General features: G+C 44.0%; 1 protein-coding gene across 9 annotated transcripts in view; it reads left to right on the top strand.

The window, feature by feature from the left end:
- The window catches only part of LOC144604761 (protein piccolo-like), a 180,617-nt gene that overhangs the window by 51,755 nt on the left and 111,856 nt on the right, over positions 1 to 17,006 (top strand). For all 9 annotated transcript variants that reach the window (XR_013548776.1, XM_078419394.1, XM_078419396.1 and 6 more), the window contains exon 4: positions 12,861 to 13,454. Coding sequence is in view for 8 of the 9 variants with exons in the window: in XM_078419394.1 (XP_078275520.1) it covers positions 12,861 to 13,454 (594 nt within the window). In the remaining variant the exon portion in view is untranslated. The remainder of the gene's footprint in view (positions 1 to 12,860; positions 13,455 to 17,006) is intronic.

Raw genomic sequence — 17,006 nt, 5'->3', positions numbered from 1 at the left:
ATCCAGGCTGGTGCTGTGATGCAGTAGTTCTATGCCACTGCTTAGATATTGCGTCACCACATGGTCAGAAAGATGTGGTTATGCGGGAAAGAGTGCAGAGGACATTCACTGGGATGGTGCCTGGATTGGAGGACTTTAGTTATGGGGTGATTCCCAAATTAATGGGAAGGAAAGTTCGAGGAGGGATAAGAGAGTAAGGTCAGGGCCAATAGTGATCTGTGTGAGAGGAGAGGTGAATACCAAAGTTAAAGTGTTGTATTTGAATGTGCAAAGTATAAAAAATAAAGTGGATGAGCTTGAGGCTCAGTTAGATATTGGCAAGTATGGTGTTGTGGGAATTACAGGGACATGGCTGCAAGAGGACCAGGGCTGGGAACTGAATATTCAGGGGTATACGTGTTATCGAAAAGACAGAGAGGTGGGAAGAGGGGGTGGGGTACCCCTGTTGGTATGGAATGATATTCAGTCCCCTACAAGGGGCGAATTAGAATCAGGGGATGCAGAATCAGTATGGATAGAACTGAGGAATTGTAAGGGTAAAAAGACCCTAATGGGTGTTATCTACAGGCCCCCAAACAGTAGCCTGGATATAGGGTGCAAGTTGAATCAAGAGTTAAAATTGGCATGTCGCAAAGGTAATGCTACGGTGGTTATGGGAGATTTCAACATGCAGGTAGACTGGGAAATTCAGGTTGGTACTGGACCCCAGGAAAAGGAGTTTGTGGAGTGCCTCCGAGATGGATTCTTGGAGCAGCTTGTACTGGAGCCGACCAGGGAGAAGACAATTCTAGATTTAGTGTTGTGTAATGAACCGGATTTGGTTAGGGAACTCAAGGTAAAGGATCCATTAGGAGGTAGTGATCATAATATGATGTTTTAATCTACAATTTGAGAGGGAGAAGGGAAAATCGGAAGTGTCAGTATTATGGTTGAGCAAAGGGGACTATGGAGGCGTGAGGGAGGAGCTGGCCAAAGTTGACTGGAGATATGGGAAGAAGGCAGGAACGGGGTGCTGATTGTGCATGAACAGCCATGATCACGGTGAATGGTGGAGCGGGCTCGAAGGGCCGAATGGCCCACTCCTGCACCTATTGTCTATTGACTGGAAAGAGACCCTAGCAGGGATGTCAGTGGAACAACAATGACAGGTATTTCTGGGAATAATGCAGAAGGTGCAGGATCAGTTTGTTCCAAAGAGGAAGAAAGATTCTAAGGGCAGTAAGAGGCGACCGTGGCTGACAAGGGAAGTCAAGGACAGTATAAAAATAAAAGAGAAGGAGTATAACACAGCAAAGATTAGCAGGAAGCCAGAGGATTGGGACTCTTTTAAAGAGTAACAGAAGATAACTAAAAAGGCAATACGGGGAGAAAAGGTGAGGTATGAAGGGAAGCTAGCCAAGAATATAAAGGAGCATAATGAAAGCTTCTTTAGGTATGTGAAGAGGAAAAAAATAATTAAGACAAATGTGGGTCCCTTGAAGACAGAAACAGGTGAATTTATTATGGAGGACAAGGAAATGGCAGACGAGTTGACCGATACCTTGGATCTGTCTTCACTAAGGAAGATACAATCTCCCAGACGTTCTAGTGGCCAGAGATCCTAGGGTGATGGAGGAACTGAAGGAAATTCACATTAGGCAGGAAATGGTGTTGGGTAGACTGAGTTAGGCTGACATCAGTGGTGGGGAAGACGCTGGAGTCAATTATAAAAGATGAAATAGCGGCACATTTGGATAGCAGTGACAGGATCGTTCCGAGTCAGCATGGATTTACAAAGGGGAAATCATGCTTGACTAATCTTCTGGAATGTTTTGAGGATGTAACAAGGAAAATGGACAAGGGAGAGCCAGTGCATGTAGTGTACCTGGACTTTCAGAAAGCCTTTGATAAGGTCCCACATAGGAGATTAGTGGGCAAAATTAGAGCACATGGCATTGGGGGTAGGGTATTGACATGGATAGAAAATTGGTTGGCAGACAGGAAACAGAGTAGGGATTAACGTGTCCCTTTCAGAATGGCAGGCAGTGACTAGTGGGGTACCGCAAGGCTGGGTGCTGGGACTGTAGCTCTTTAGAAAACGAGGGTTTCCCTCTTCAATTATAGATGAGGCTCTCACTAGGGTCTCCTCTATATCCGGCAGCTCCGCTCTTGCTCCCCCTCTTCCCATTCGTAACAAGGACAGAATCCCCCTTGTCCTCACCTTCCACCCCATCAGCCATCGTATACAACAAATTATTCTCCAACATTTCCGTCACCTCCAATGGGATCCCACTACTGGCCACATCTTCCCATCTCCACCCCTTTCTGCGTTCCGAAGAGACCGTTCCCTCCATAACTCCCTGGTCCACTCGTCCCATCCCACCCAAACCACCCCCTCCCCAGGTACTGTCCCCTGCAACCACAGGAGATGCAACACCTGTCCCTTTACCTACCCCTTCGACTCCATCCAAGGATCCAAACAGTCTTTCCAGGTGAGACAGAGGTTCACCTGCACCTCCTCCAACCTCATCTATTGTATCCGCTGTTCCAAATGTCAACTTCTCTACATCGGCATGACCAAACGCAGGCAAGGCGATCGCTTCGCTCAACACCTTCGCTCAGTCCGCCTTAACCAACCTGATCTCCCGGTGGCTCAGCACTTCAACTCCCCCTCCCACTCCCAGTCTGACCTTTTTGTCATGGGCCTCCTCCATTGTCATAGTGAGGCCCACTGCAAATTGGAGGAACAGCACCTCATATTTCGCTTGGGCAGTTTACACCCCAGCGGTATGAACATTGACTTCTCTAACTTTAGATAATTCCTCTGTCCCTCTCTTTTCTCGCCCCCTTCCCAGTTCTCCCACTGTCTTCCTGTCTCCCACTACATCCTATGTTTGTCCTGCCCCCTCCCCTGACATCAGTCTGATGAAGGGTTTCGACACGAAATGTCACCCATTCCTTCTCTCCAGAGATGCTGCCTGACCCGCTGAGTTACTCCAGCATTTTGTGTGTCGCTATTTACAATATACATTAATGACTTAGATGAAGGGATTGAAAGTAACATTAGCAAATTTGCAGATGACACAGAGCTGGGTGGCAGTGTGAACTGTGAGGAGGATGCTATGAAGATGCAGGGTGACTTGGCCACGAGTGAGTGGCAGATGCAGTTTAATGTGGATAAATGTGAGTTTTTGGTCTCCAAATTTGAGGAAGGACTTTCTTGCTATTGCGGGCGTGCAGCGTAGGTTTACTAGGTTAATTCCCGGAATGGCGGGACTGTTGTATGTTGAAAGACTGGAGCGACTGGGCTTGTATACACTGGAATTTAGAAGGATGAGAGGGGATCTCATCGAAACATATAAGATTATTAAGGGATTGGACATGCTAGAGGCAGGAAACATGTTCCCAATGTTGGGGGAGTCCAGAACCAGGGGCCACAGTTTAAGAGTAAGGGGTAGGCCATTGAGAACAGGGATGAGGAAGAACTTTTTCAGTCAGAGAGTTGTGAATCTGTGGAATTCTCTGCCTCAGAGGGCAGTGGTGGCCAATTCTCGGGATGCTTTCAAGAGAGAGTTAGATAGAGCTCTTAAGGATAGCGGAGTCAGGGGATATGGGGAGAAGGCAGGAACGGGGTGCTAAATGTGGATGATCAGCCATGATCGCAGTGAATGGCGATGCTGGCGCAAAGGGCCGAATGGCCTCCTCCTGCACCTATTGTCTTTTATCTATTGTCTATTGAGATATTAAATAGGGTGGGTTTAGTTTAGATTAGGTGCAGCATGGAAACAGACCCTTTGAACCGAGTCCACACCGACCATTGATCACACTACAGTAGTTCTAAGTTAAACCATCTTCGATTCCTAAATACGAGGGGCCATTTACAGAAGCCAATTACCTACACACCCTCATGTTCTTGGAACATAAAAGTAGAAGATAAGGTGGATAGTCAGAATCTTTTTTCCATGGAGGCAACATCTAAAACACAAGGAAAGAACTGAAGGATACATCTTATAGACTGAGACTGGTTGATTTCTGGAACATGCTGCCAGGAAAGATGGTGAATCATTAGGCCTAACCCTAACCCTAATGCTGAGACGTTTAGACATGTGAATAGGCAAGGCAAATGGGAGAAGTGTAGATGGGCAAAAAGAACTACTCGGATGTGACGGGCCAAATGAGCTGTTCCCCTCTGTGACAATGACAGTGAGAGAAGTAGAGAGGTTACCAACTCAGTGAGAAACCTCTGATCAGATCCTCTGGATATATCACATCGTTGTTCTCATTGAATCATTCAACAGCTCCTCAAAATTATTTTTAGTCATCTGGCTGTGGGATTTTTTAAATCTGTCACTTTAGTACCAAAATACTTTCTATTTTTAGGTTTGAATTTATAACATTACTCCCTTGCACTGATGGGTATTCCAAGGATTAATAAGATAGCGAAGATAGACACAAAAAGCTGGAGTAACTCAGCGGGACAGGCAGCATCTCTGGAGAGAAGGAATGGGTGACGTTTCGGGTCGAAACTGAACTGAGCTGCTGGAGACTTCATAATTAACACAAATGTTGCTTCTGTGGTCAATAGACAATAGACAATAGATAGACAAATGTAACCCCGGGGTGGAATCTGCAGTAAGGCAGAAACAGGTGTTGGCAGATGGAAGAAAGGGGCATATATACCATTTAGAAAGCAGATCACGCTACTTCAAACATTGCCGTAGTCAGTTTAAAAGAGAAGATTCCTGCTCGTGATGTGTACTGCTGTGGCATTCAGATGAAAATTGTCTGCTGCACTGCATGCCATGTTTGCTAAGGAACTGAAGAACTGTGATCAGGGATTGATGTCATGATCATGTGGAAAGATTTGATAATTAATTCACTGAGTGGCGAAGATTGATCTCATCTCAATAATTATGTATATCTACGCTAAACAGATCCACTTCTTTACAACGTGGCAGCACACTCCCTGATCAGAAAGGGCCCAGAGAAATTCTCCCCACTGGTTCTGGTTGTGGTTCTGGTTGATTACTGTGCAAACACCTCATAAGTGTTTATCTCGCGCAGGTCGGAGTGAGTAGAGTAGTGATTACATTTTGAAGTGGGCCTTTTTGACCAAGTCAAGGTGATCTCGTTGCTCAATCCCCTTTTTAAATGACTGAACATCGGGAGCAGCGCGAGTGTGTTGGGTGGTGACATATTCCATTCCCTTATCGTCCTTGGGTAAAGGTAATATTGGTAGCAAAGTCTATTGAAATTCAGCAAGTTAATGATGCAGGGACTGGTATTTTGTCTTGTTCCATGGCGGTTGGTGCTCTGGGATGACGGAAGATTTGATGGTATGATTTTGTGAATCTCTTTGTAAATTGCAATAAGTCTTGGCCTGATTCTGCGGAGCTCTAGGGTGTCCCATCCAAGAGGTCAGCATATTATTCACGCTTGATTTGCGCCTGTAATCATTACATACAAAGCGAGCTGCTCGGCAGGGTGATATTGTTGTTGTTGTTGTTGAAAGGATCCCATACGGCTCCACAATACTCCAATTTGGGCCTGACCAAGGACTTGTAGGCGTTCTCTTTGACGGATGTACTACATGCGTGGAAATGTCTTTTAAGACGGCCGAGGGTTCTATTTGCTTTGTTAGACACTTGACTAATCTGTGTCGCCCAACTTAAATCTTAGCTTAATTTGACTCCTAGATATGGGTGATGGTCAACGGCAAATAATGTATGGCTACCCATGTTGTATTCCAATAGGAATGTGGTTTAGTCTTGTGGGAGACTTACATGGTATGACATTTGGTTGTATTGAATGACATCTGCCAGGTTTTCCCCCACTCACATAGAGCATCCAATACAATACAATACAATACAATACAATACAATACAATACAATACAATATATCTTTATTGTCATTGTACCCAGGGGTACAATGAGATTGGGAATGCGCCTCCCATACCAGATCCTTCTGTAAGGACAAGCTGCCTTCTGATGTTTTAATCTCTATAAATTATGGCATCATCTGCGAAGATTCGAACTCTGGACGAAACTGCATTTGGAATGTCATTGATATACAGTAGGAAGAGCAATGGACCCGTGACAGTCCCCTCTGGCCCTCCTGATGCCACAGTAAATTATCATCGATGTTACCAAGACTGGAATGCAGTAAAATGTAATCCTGAAATGGTGAGCGAGAAATGGTTTTGTTCTCAAAACGAAACCATTCTTCTGCACTTCTGGGTTTAACAAATACAGAGATGGGAAAGTCATTTCAATATTAGTTTGCAGGAAATTGGCAAGGCAGGAAAAGGCTACATTTCTTTTTCCAAAGTAAAAATATATTTTTAAATATCTCGCTATGTTGCGGGTTACAGTGCAGATGGAGGTACCACACACAAAGGGTTTCAAGTTGGAGTGTAGATGGAGGTGCAGATGGAGGTACCACACACAAAGGGTTTCAAGCTGCACAGAGATCCAAAGAACTGGGATTATTCTTCTTGGAGCACAACAGTATGGAGACCATGGGCTTTTAGTGTTTCTGTTCTTGATGAAAGGTAACAAGTGACAGAACTACCACATCTTTTATTAAGGTAGCCAATATTTAAATAATCATATCGAAGCTACACTTGGAGTTCAGTTGCCGTTCAGTTTTGGTCACCAGAAAGATGCAGAAACTGGAAAGAGCACAGAGATTTAGAGGATGTTGCCAGGACTCGAGCTGGGCTTTTGGGTGAGGTTGGGCAGGTTGGGACTCTATTCCTTGGAGAGCAGGAGGTTGAGAGATGATCTTACAGAGGTGTATAAAATCACGAGGGGAATAGATAGGGTGAATGCACAGAGTCTTTTTCCCAGGTTAGGAAATTAAGAACTCGAGGGAAGATGTTTAAGGTGAGTGGGGAAATGTTTAATAGGAACCTGAGAATCAAATTTTTCACAGAGGGTGGTGGATATATGGAACGAGGAACCAGGGGAGGTAGTTGAGGCAGGGACTGTTATGGGAATAGCGCACCCGGTGGTGCAGTACCAGGGATATATTACCCATGAGGCTGTAGCCAAAGTGTTCCTGAATTAAAATGGCTGAACCCAAGACTCGAGTGTAAAGCCTCTGTTAATTAGTTGTGTAGCTGTACTGTAGCAGGTTACAGAAAGGAAACACACTAACAAAACAGGGACTATCACAGCAGTTAGACAGGTTGATGGACAGGAAAGACTTAGAGTGATGTGGATCACGTCCAGGCAAAAGTCTGGGTCAGCATCATCACATTGGGCTGAAGGGCCTGTTTCCAAGCTGTATGACTATTGAACTGTGAGAATGCATCCAAATGTAGGACTTGCAGCTTTAAGGGAGCCAGGGCATATTTTAGAGGGAGCAATGTACTCGTAGAGAACACATGTTCAGACAGCATGAGATGGAAGGATACGCATAAGTCTTGCTTTTGGTGGAGATTTTTGTTTCCTGTTGTTGGAGAGTTAACGCATCATCTTTCTCTGAGCAGGTGTGAAATCAGGTTGAAAAGCAAAGAGCAGAAATAAACTAATCTTTCATCCCCTAATTGAGCAATCCCAAACCCACTGCACGTCGCAGCCACCCTTCACCTGACGTTCACCTGATCTCAGGTCTCTGGTCTCAGCACCTGGAGCAGGTGAGTGCTTCTGCTTGGCTGAAGGCAAGTACATTCTACAAACTGTAAAAAGGAACCGATAAAATAATAGTCAGAATACCATTGATAAAGTGATCCCAAGTCCAAGTACCTATCAGCTTTTATTTTGTCAAATTGAGTGAGGTATGAAATGTCCTGGTGTGGAACCACTACCAGCTGACACCTGGGGAGCAGGGGCATTTTCCAATCAGTTATTAACTTTATATTGAATTTTAATTCACATCTTTCTTTAATTCACATAATTTGTTCCCTATTCATTCTGAAAGCCTCCTCCTCTGCCTCATCAGGGTTCCACAAATGCCACGCTTGTAATTTAAAATGTCTTCTTTAATCAGAAGAGACAGATGCAAGTTGCAATTAGATTATTCAGGTCCGCAGCGCAGGGTGATGGGAGGGAGAAAATAAATGGTTTTGGCAGAAATCTCTGATTTTCCCTGCCTTTCATTTTGATTGGCATTGAGTCATTTTTTATTTCCTCTGTTAGCGAAGACTTTGGTCCACGTTTTTGATTCCCCTGTGTTTGTGGAGAGCACAGAGAGCCCAGTACTGCCAGGCCAGCAGAAATATCAATGAACATTCTGCTGAAGTTCATCTGTGATCACATTTCACCTCAGCAGACATTATGGGGAGATGAGTTATGCAGCTGAACAATATAGACACAATAGACAGTAGGTGCAGGAGGAGGCCATTCGGCCCTTCGAGCCAGAATATCAGATTCTAATTGCAGTATATTTTCTAGCTATTATTAGACTGGACTTGTATATGTCCTGTGAACAACTCTTGCCTAGATACATAGATAATAGGCGCAGGAGTAGGCCATTTGGCCCTTCGAGCCAGCACCGCCATTTAATGTGGTCATGGCTGATCATCCACAATCAATACCCCGTTCCTGCCTTCTCCCCATACCCCTTGATTCCGCTGGCCCTAAGAGCTCTACCTAACTCTCTTTGAATGTATCCAGTGAATCGGCCTCCACTGCCTTCTGAGCCAGAGAATTGCACAAATTCACAACACTCTGTGTGAAAAAGTTTTTCCTCATCTCAGTTCTAAATGGCCTACCCCTTATTCTTAAACTGTGGCCCCTGGTTCTGGACTCCCCCAACATCGGGAACATATTTCCTGCATCTAGAAAATAATAATTTTATATGTTTCTATAAGATCCCCTCTCATCCTTCTAAATTCCAGTGAATACAAGCCCAGTCGCTCCATTCTTTCATCATATGACAGTCCCACTATCCCGGGAATTAACGTCGTGAACCTGCGCTGCACTCCCTCAATAACAAGAATGTCCTTCCTCAAATTATCCTAATGAATGTGAATAGAAGAAGATATATGAATAGTTATCTTTAGTGCAAAAGTGTCAAGTGACCAGAATTCAAGCTTCCTTTCGTCAGAATATTTCAGCACAAGTTTCACATTTCCACAGCAAATACAGCAACATCAGGTTAACATAACATTTAGGTTGTGTGGAATGTATTTAAATAAATTAGCGCTGGTTGTGTTTAACCGGGCTCAGTCAGTATGATGTGTATGTGGTGATTCTGCTGGTGGCTGTAATGAGTGTTTGGGGCAGACCGGTGGAGAACATATTGCAAGGATTTTGTAATTCAGTGCTGTATTCACAAAGATTATCTGGAATCATGATGCAGAAACATTTAAATAATTCCAGTATTGCCAAACCACAGTGTTTAGTTTAGTTTAGTTTAGGGATACAGCGCAAAAAAACAGGCCTTTCGGCCCGCCGAGTCTGTGCCGACCAGCGATTCCCATACACTAAAACGATTCTACACACACTAGGGATAATTTCCAATTAAACCACGCCAATTAACCTACAAACCTGCACGTCTTTGGAGTGTGGGAGGAAACCAGAGATCCCGGAGAAAACCCACGCAGGTCACGGGAGAACATACAAACTCCATACAGACAGCACCCGCAGTCAGGATCAAACTCGGGTCTCTGGATCTGTGAGGCAGCAGCTCTACCCGCTGCACCACCCAATGTTGATGATCATAACATTATATTTAACCATATATTAACCAGCATATAAAATCATGAGAGGAATTGACCAGGTGAATTCACAGAATCTTTTTCCCAAGATAGGGGAATCAAAAACCAGAGGTTAAACACAAAAAGCTGGAGTAACTCAGCGGGTCAGGCAGCATCCTTGGAGAGAAGGAATGGGTGACGTTTTGTGTCAAGACCCTCCTTTAGACTGATGTCAGGAGAGTGGGCGGTACAGAGATAAAATGGAGTCGGAGGCAGAGACAAAAATCTGAGGACACAGGTTTAAGGTGTGAGGGGAAAGATTTAATAGGAACCCGAGGGGCAACTATTTTACACAAAGGGTGGTGGGTGTATTTTGGACATTGGACAGGTACATGGATCGGACAGGTACATGGATCGGACAGGTTTAAAGGGATATGGACCAAATGCAGGCAGGTGGGACCAGTGTAGATGGACATCTTGGGCATCTACACTGCTCTGTATCTGTGCTGCATGAATCTAATGTGTACAAGGATGTAGTTTGGAAAGCAGCTGGTTAATTGCATGTATCACTGCTTTATTCATTGGAAAATGGATCTGTTTGTATTGATCATTATCTGCTGCCTTCCTGGACAATGTTAGAGAGCGGAATCAATCACAGTGACCGGGGCTGAGTTACAAATGAGCCAGACCAAGGTGCATCAGTGAAACTGATGGGTTTCCCACAGACCGGTAGATCACTGTAAATACTCCCTGCTGTTTTAGTTAATGAAATTGTATGGAATGTAGAACCATGCTGCACAACAACAATTCATAAATTCATCAGTCGGAGGAGCAGAATTAGGCTATTTGGCCCATTGAGTCTATTCCGCCATTCAATCATGGCTGATGTAGATTTACCTCTCAATCCCATTCCCATAAACTTTGACACTCGCACTAATCAATAATTAGTAATTAACGGTCCATTAGGATCACCATGCATGTGCTAACCATGAACCTTCTTCAGTCTGAAGAAGGGTCTCGACCCGAAACGTCACCCATTCCCTCTCTCCTAGATGCTGCCTGACCTGCTGAGTTACTCCAGCATTTTGTGCTCACCATGATGCCGGTCCAACCACATTGTCTGCATAGTCTACATTCCTCCATTCACTGCCTGTTCACTTGTCTGTCTAAAAGCCTCTTAAACATGGCTATTGTATCTGCTTCCACCACTTCCCCTGGCAATGTGCTTCACTTGCCAACCACTCTATGTGAAAAAACCTACCATGCACATCTTCTTTAAACTTCCCCCCTCGCATATTAAAATATGGCTTCCAGTATTTGACATTTCACATTGTGATAAAAAGACTCTTTCTACCATATCTACGCTGCTCAAACTTTTGTATACTTCAGTCTCTGACATTTTAGAGATAAAAATTCCCATTTTATCCAGCTTCTCCTGAAGCTATTCCCCTCCAATCCCAGTATTACCTCCTTCCTTCCCACCATCAGGAACCCAGACAAACGTTCCCGATGAAGCAGGAATTCACTGGCACTTTTCAGATCATGTACTGTGGTCCATATTCACATTGTGGATGGAATCCTCCACACTGGGGAAACCAAATGTAGGTGAGTGGTTGTTTTGTGAAGCATCTGACTGGAGTCAACAGGAATGACCCGAGCTTCCTCCTACCTGCTTGATCCCAGGTCCACTGACTTCCGTATTTGTGGCCTCCATTACTGTCACAATGAGGCCCAGGCAGACTTGAGGAACAGTGCCTCTCATTCTGCCTGTGTATGCTGCAGGATTCAATGTTGAAGACCACCTTGTTCATGCTGTTGATATCAAACAGTTCTGTCTGTCCTGATGCAGGGTTCCTGCCTGGAGCATTGACCATTCCTTTCCCCCCCCACAGTTGCTTCTCAACCCGCTGGGTTCCAGATTGGTTGTTAGTCCAGTTCTGTCTCTTGTCTACCTGTGATTTTGACGCTGATTATCTCTCTCTACCAGTGCAGCCTGAACTGCACGGCATCTCCCAAGGATAAACAGCACAAACCACAAAGTGTTGTCATGTACTCTGACTGCTACATTTACCCATTCGGTCACTCGATTAGAGATATTCCCTTTGTTCTATCCACCTTTCCCCTACGTTCTTTTTCAATGCATCTAACGTTTCCTCTCTTGCCCAGTTCTGACTGTTTCCATTGCTGTTGATGCTGCTGGACATGCTGTACAATCCCAGCATTTTTTGTTGTATTTGTAGATTCAAGATTTTATTTCAGATTTTTAGGATTTGCAGGTTTTATTGATGATGATAGAAAACCAGTTTTGTTTCTCAGTTAGTTTGTCATATTGCTGATGTATTTGGTTAATTGTGGCCTGGTAATGTACACTTCATTCTGTTAAAAATGACATATACAACACTTGGCTTGTAAAGCCCGTGTAAATCGGAGAATGAATCTTTATAATTGTGTGGCCGCGACATGCCTTCTCATTAACTGTGTTGTTCCTGACAGATCTGTCAGAAACCATTAAAGGGACTTACTGAAAGGGCTTGTCAGATGACTGTTATTACGTTTTTAAACATGTAACTAGAATGGAATTCAATCTTTGAAATAATTCACTGCTTTTCAACTTGTGAGTGCGGCCAATAGAAAATTAATGTAAATTTCAAACCGTATGCACCGGTCCCTAGATTCTGAGGGTAATTTCTCCACAAACAAGCTCCGTGCTGCACCATGATCTCTATGCTCTCTATGTACATATATTTTTGCACCTGCTGTGAATTTTGAGAGAAGCTGGGAATCTGTAGAGTTGAGGTTGAGGGATGTTTCTCTGACTGGACGTGACTAGTGGTGGACTGTATCACTACTGCCACTTCTGTTGTTTGTGTTATGTATAAATGACTCTCAAAAATGTACACCTCACATCTTTCAGAAGAAAATTTCATCGGCCATTGGCAAAATGGCAGCAGATGACATGAGGAAAAGGTTTTCTCCACATGGCTGGGTTCAATGTGTTTTCTGACAGATTGAGACGGGTCTATTGCAGTTTTCAGAGGGATGTTGACCAGTGGGAGTGAGAAAAAAAACAGGACAGTGGAGATGGTGAACTCTGGTCTGAGAGAAATGAGATGGAATCAAAGGGTTAAATGGTCTCTTTCTTTCCTGTTTCCATCCATTGATTCCATGATTCCACAGCTGGCTGGCTATGCGCAAGTAGATGAGGCTGTGTTCAGTGTTGCTGTTTGTGTCTTTCAGGTTGTGGAGTGGCTCTGCTTGACCTGCCAGACTCAGCGAGCGCTCAGTGGACAACTTGGTGACCCTGGGAAAATGCCACCTTTGCTTCCAATGTCACCCAAAGCCCCAGGAAAGCAGCAATCACCCCTCCCACCTCCCAAACAGCAACATTCCCAGAAAGGGCCTTCAGCTGCCCAGGCAAAAGAAACTGAGCAGAAAACAGCGGGTACCTCCCAAGCAGCAGAGTCTAAGGATACAGTCTCGGCCAAACTATCAGAAACAGCACCTGCAGTCAGACAAGGCAAAGCACTGGTTCAGGAGGTACAGGCCCCCAAACCAGGCTCTGGAGAACAGTCCCAAGCTGAACAACAGAAGCAGGCTCAGTTCATTTCTGAGCAAACAGGAGGTGCTGAGAAACCAGGCGCAGAGGTGCCTACATCGAGAGACTTGGCGGCAGCTGGCAAAGTGCCAGCAGCTGAAGTAAAGGATGTAAAGGCTGGACAACCGGTGATGACAACAGGCCATTCAGAATCACCCCTTGATGCCACAAATAAACAGACTGAACAAGTGAGAAAACCCGAACCAGTGGATAATGCAAAAGACAAAGTGACAGCCGTGAGTAAAACCTTGCTTTTGGTTTCTGTCCTAAAGAATTTTTCAATGTTGCTCCACTCTAACTTTCCACTCATTCATTTGGAAATTGATGTTCGGGTATAAGACAGGTAATGGGGTGTTCTGCAGCCGTGTTTCATAACATTCCTCTTCTTCATGGTCTACGTTCTGGTATTCCCTGTCCATTGGCACTGTGGGAGTACCTTCACCATCAGGGTTGCCAGAGGTCAAGTCTGTGTCTCACCAAAGGCATGAGGAATGGGTCAATAGATCTTAGATTTGTCAGGTGGTAACGAGGGAGATTGATGCAAGCGGAGGGTTAGATATTGAATGTATGAACAAGGCACCGAGGTTTCAAGATGTGTTGATGAACTGGATCCAAAATTGGCTTAGTGAAAGTATCCAAGGATGGTGATGGATGAGTGTTTTCCTGTTGGCAATCTGATCTAAGTGATGTATGGTGGGTTGATGCTGTGAATGTGTTTGTGATATTTATAAATTAATCGTATGAGATTTAGGGGCATGATCAGTAAGTTTGCAGACAATGAGAACCTTGGCAGAGTTGTAGATAGAAAAGAAGGTTGTTTAGAGATATAGGGGGGTGTAGATCTGTCTAAAAGTTAGTCAGGCCAGTGGCAGATAAATCACTGAGGACTGTCCAACGGCAATATGGATAAGGACTTTGATCCATTGGAGAAAGGCCAACTTTCATGGTATTAGACAGCAACTTGCAGACGTTGATGGGTGTAGGTTGCTTATGAAACGTCCAGAAAGTGGGATAGTGAGAATTCAAAGTATGCGTGTTCCTATTAGAGTGAAGAGAAAGTTGCTGTTGTACAAAAAAAAAATGCTAACATTTATTACGAGAAGACTAGAATATAAAAACAGTGATGTAATGCTGAGTCTTTATAAGGCACTGGTCAGACACTGGAGTATTGTGAGCAGTTTTGGACCCTATTCCTGAGGAAGGAATTGCTGGCTCTGGAAAGGGTCCAGAGGAGGTTTACAAAAATGATTCCAGGAGTGATTGAGTTAACATATGATGAGCATTTGACGGCACTGGGCCTGTACTCGCTAGAGTTTAGAAGGATGAGGGGGGACCTCATTGAAACTTACCAAATATTGAAAGGCCTGAATAGAGTGGATGTGGAGAGGATGTTTCCACTAGTGGGAGAGTCTAGGACTAGAGGCCACAGCCTCAGAATAAAAGAATGTACCTTTAGAAATGAGATGAGGAGGAATTTCTTTAGTCAGAGGGTGGTGAATCTGTGGAATTCATTGCTACAGAAGACTGTGGAGGCCGTCAATTGATATTTTTAAGCCAAAATGGACAGATTCTTGATTAGTACGGGGTGTCAGGGATTATGGGGAGAAGCAGAAGAATGGGGTTGGGATGGACAGATGGATCAGCCATGATTGACTGATGGAGTTGACTTGATAGGCTGAATAGCCTACTTCTGCTCTTATTATGAACTTATTAGGCTGTACTTGAGCATATTGTGTTTCGTTCTGGTCTCCACATGACACAAAGTGATTTGGTAGCAATGGAGAGTGCAGAGGAGATTAGCCAATGATGCCTGGAATTAGGCACTGTAATTAGAACGAGAAATTGGATAGATTGGGTTTATTCTCATTGGAAGTAAGAGGCAAAGGAGTACCTTTATGGAGGTTTTCAAAATTCTGAGGGGCATTGATAAGGTAAATAGTCAGAATTGTTTTTCTGGGTCAAGAGGGTCTAGAACTACAAGGTGAAAGGTTCAGGTGAAATGAGAGAAATGTAAAGGAATTCTGAGGGGTAAGTTTTTCACGCAGAAGATGGTAAATATTTGTAATGAGCAGCCAGAGCAAATAGTGGAGACAGATATTTAAAGGGCGTTTGAGCAGATACTTGGATAGGAAGGGTATGGAGGAAATTGGGCGTAACGGAGCAAAATGAATTAGCATAAATAGGTATGGGCCAGTTGAACTGAAATGACCCATTTCTGTGCTGTGTAAGAAGGAACTGCAGATGCTGGTTTAAACCGAATATAGGCACAATATGCTGGAGTAACTCAGCTGGACAGGCAGCATCTCTGGAGAGAAGGAATGGGTGACGTTTCGAGTTGACATCTTAGGAAGGGTCTCAACCCAAAATGCCACCCATCCCTTCTCTCCAGAGATGCTGCCTGTCCCGCTGAGTTACTCCAGCGTTTTGTGTCTATCTCCCATTTCTGTGCTGTTTCTTTGATTCTGGTAATTACTGATCCTGCCAGTATTGCCCACATCCTGAATATGAATAAATTAGTAAAACATGGAGAAAAGCTTAGATAAAGGCCTTCAGGAAATTCAACAGAGAACTCGAAAGAAATCTTATTTATCCACAGAATAGTGAAAGGCTTGGATAGAGTGGATGTGGAGAGGATGTTTCCACCAGTGGGAGAGTCTAGGACTAGAGGTCATAGCCTCAGAATTAAAGGACGTTCTTTTAGGAAGTTGAGGAGAAATTTCTTTAGTCAGAGGGTGATGAATCTGTGGAATTCTTTGCCACAGACGGCTGTAGAGGTCAAGTCAGTGGATGTTTTTAAGGCAGAGATTGATAGATTTTTGATTAGTATGGGTGTCAGAGGTTATGGGGAGAAGGCAGGAAAATGGGGTTAGGAGGGAGAGATAGATCAGCCATGATTGAATGGCGGAGTAGACTTGATGGCCCAAATGGCCTAATTCTACTCCTATCCCTTATGACCTTATGACCTTCTACAAAGACCAATGAGAACGTGGAACTCGTGTGAATGAATGAAAATAATTTCTTGCCAAGAATTTATCAACTTCGGTGTTTTGTTCTGAAGATAAACAACTCTCTGACAGATTAGATTAAATTGCTGTCCTTTTTTCTCTACAAGATGAAATATCAATTTCACCACTCCCCCCCCCCCCCCCCCCCATCATGACCCATCAAGATATGATAGTGCTTACTCTGCACATCCTCAGTGTTACCTCAGTGAACCATTCCTCAGCAACTCATTCTGTTATACCCACCACTGGCACATCCGTACTCCGCACATCTGTACTCCGCACATCTGCAGTCTGCACATCTGTACTCTGCACATCTGGACTTTCACATCCAGACTCTGCACATCCAGACTCTACACATCACATCCTGAGTATTACTTCAGTGAACCATTCCTCAGCAACTCTTTCTGTTAAACCCCACCACTTGCCTGTCCTTCTATAACGCATGTCCTTCCAATCTTTATCTCTCCAGAAGAAGTGAGTCCCGTGCCATCATGACCCAGTGCACGTATTTATTCCGTTTCTGTTTTTGATCTGTGGTCATTTGTAACAGTTTTACATCTTCAACACCAGTGACCATTTGGTTTCTCTTCTTCAACAACGTAAGCCACTCGACCTTGTGATGAATTCTGAAATTTCTCATTTTTTCTGGCACAGTTTGCATTCTACTGAACTGCCCCTGTACCTAACATTGTAAAACAATGAACCACAGAACATTTGGTTCCTCATACAGTATATGTTTATTAACTCTTTTGTCAGGCCATAATAACTTATTTTTATCAATCA

Source organism: Rhinoraja longicauda, chromosome 23, assembly GCF_053455715.1.
Source record: "Rhinoraja longicauda isolate Sanriku21f chromosome 23, sRhiLon1.1, whole genome shotgun sequence".
Lineage (NCBI taxonomy): Eukaryota > Metazoa > Chordata > Chondrichthyes > Rajiformes > Arhynchobatidae > Rhinoraja > Rhinoraja longicauda.
Note: the sequence above shows the minus strand (reverse complement) of the source record. Positions and strands in the feature narration are given on the sequence as shown.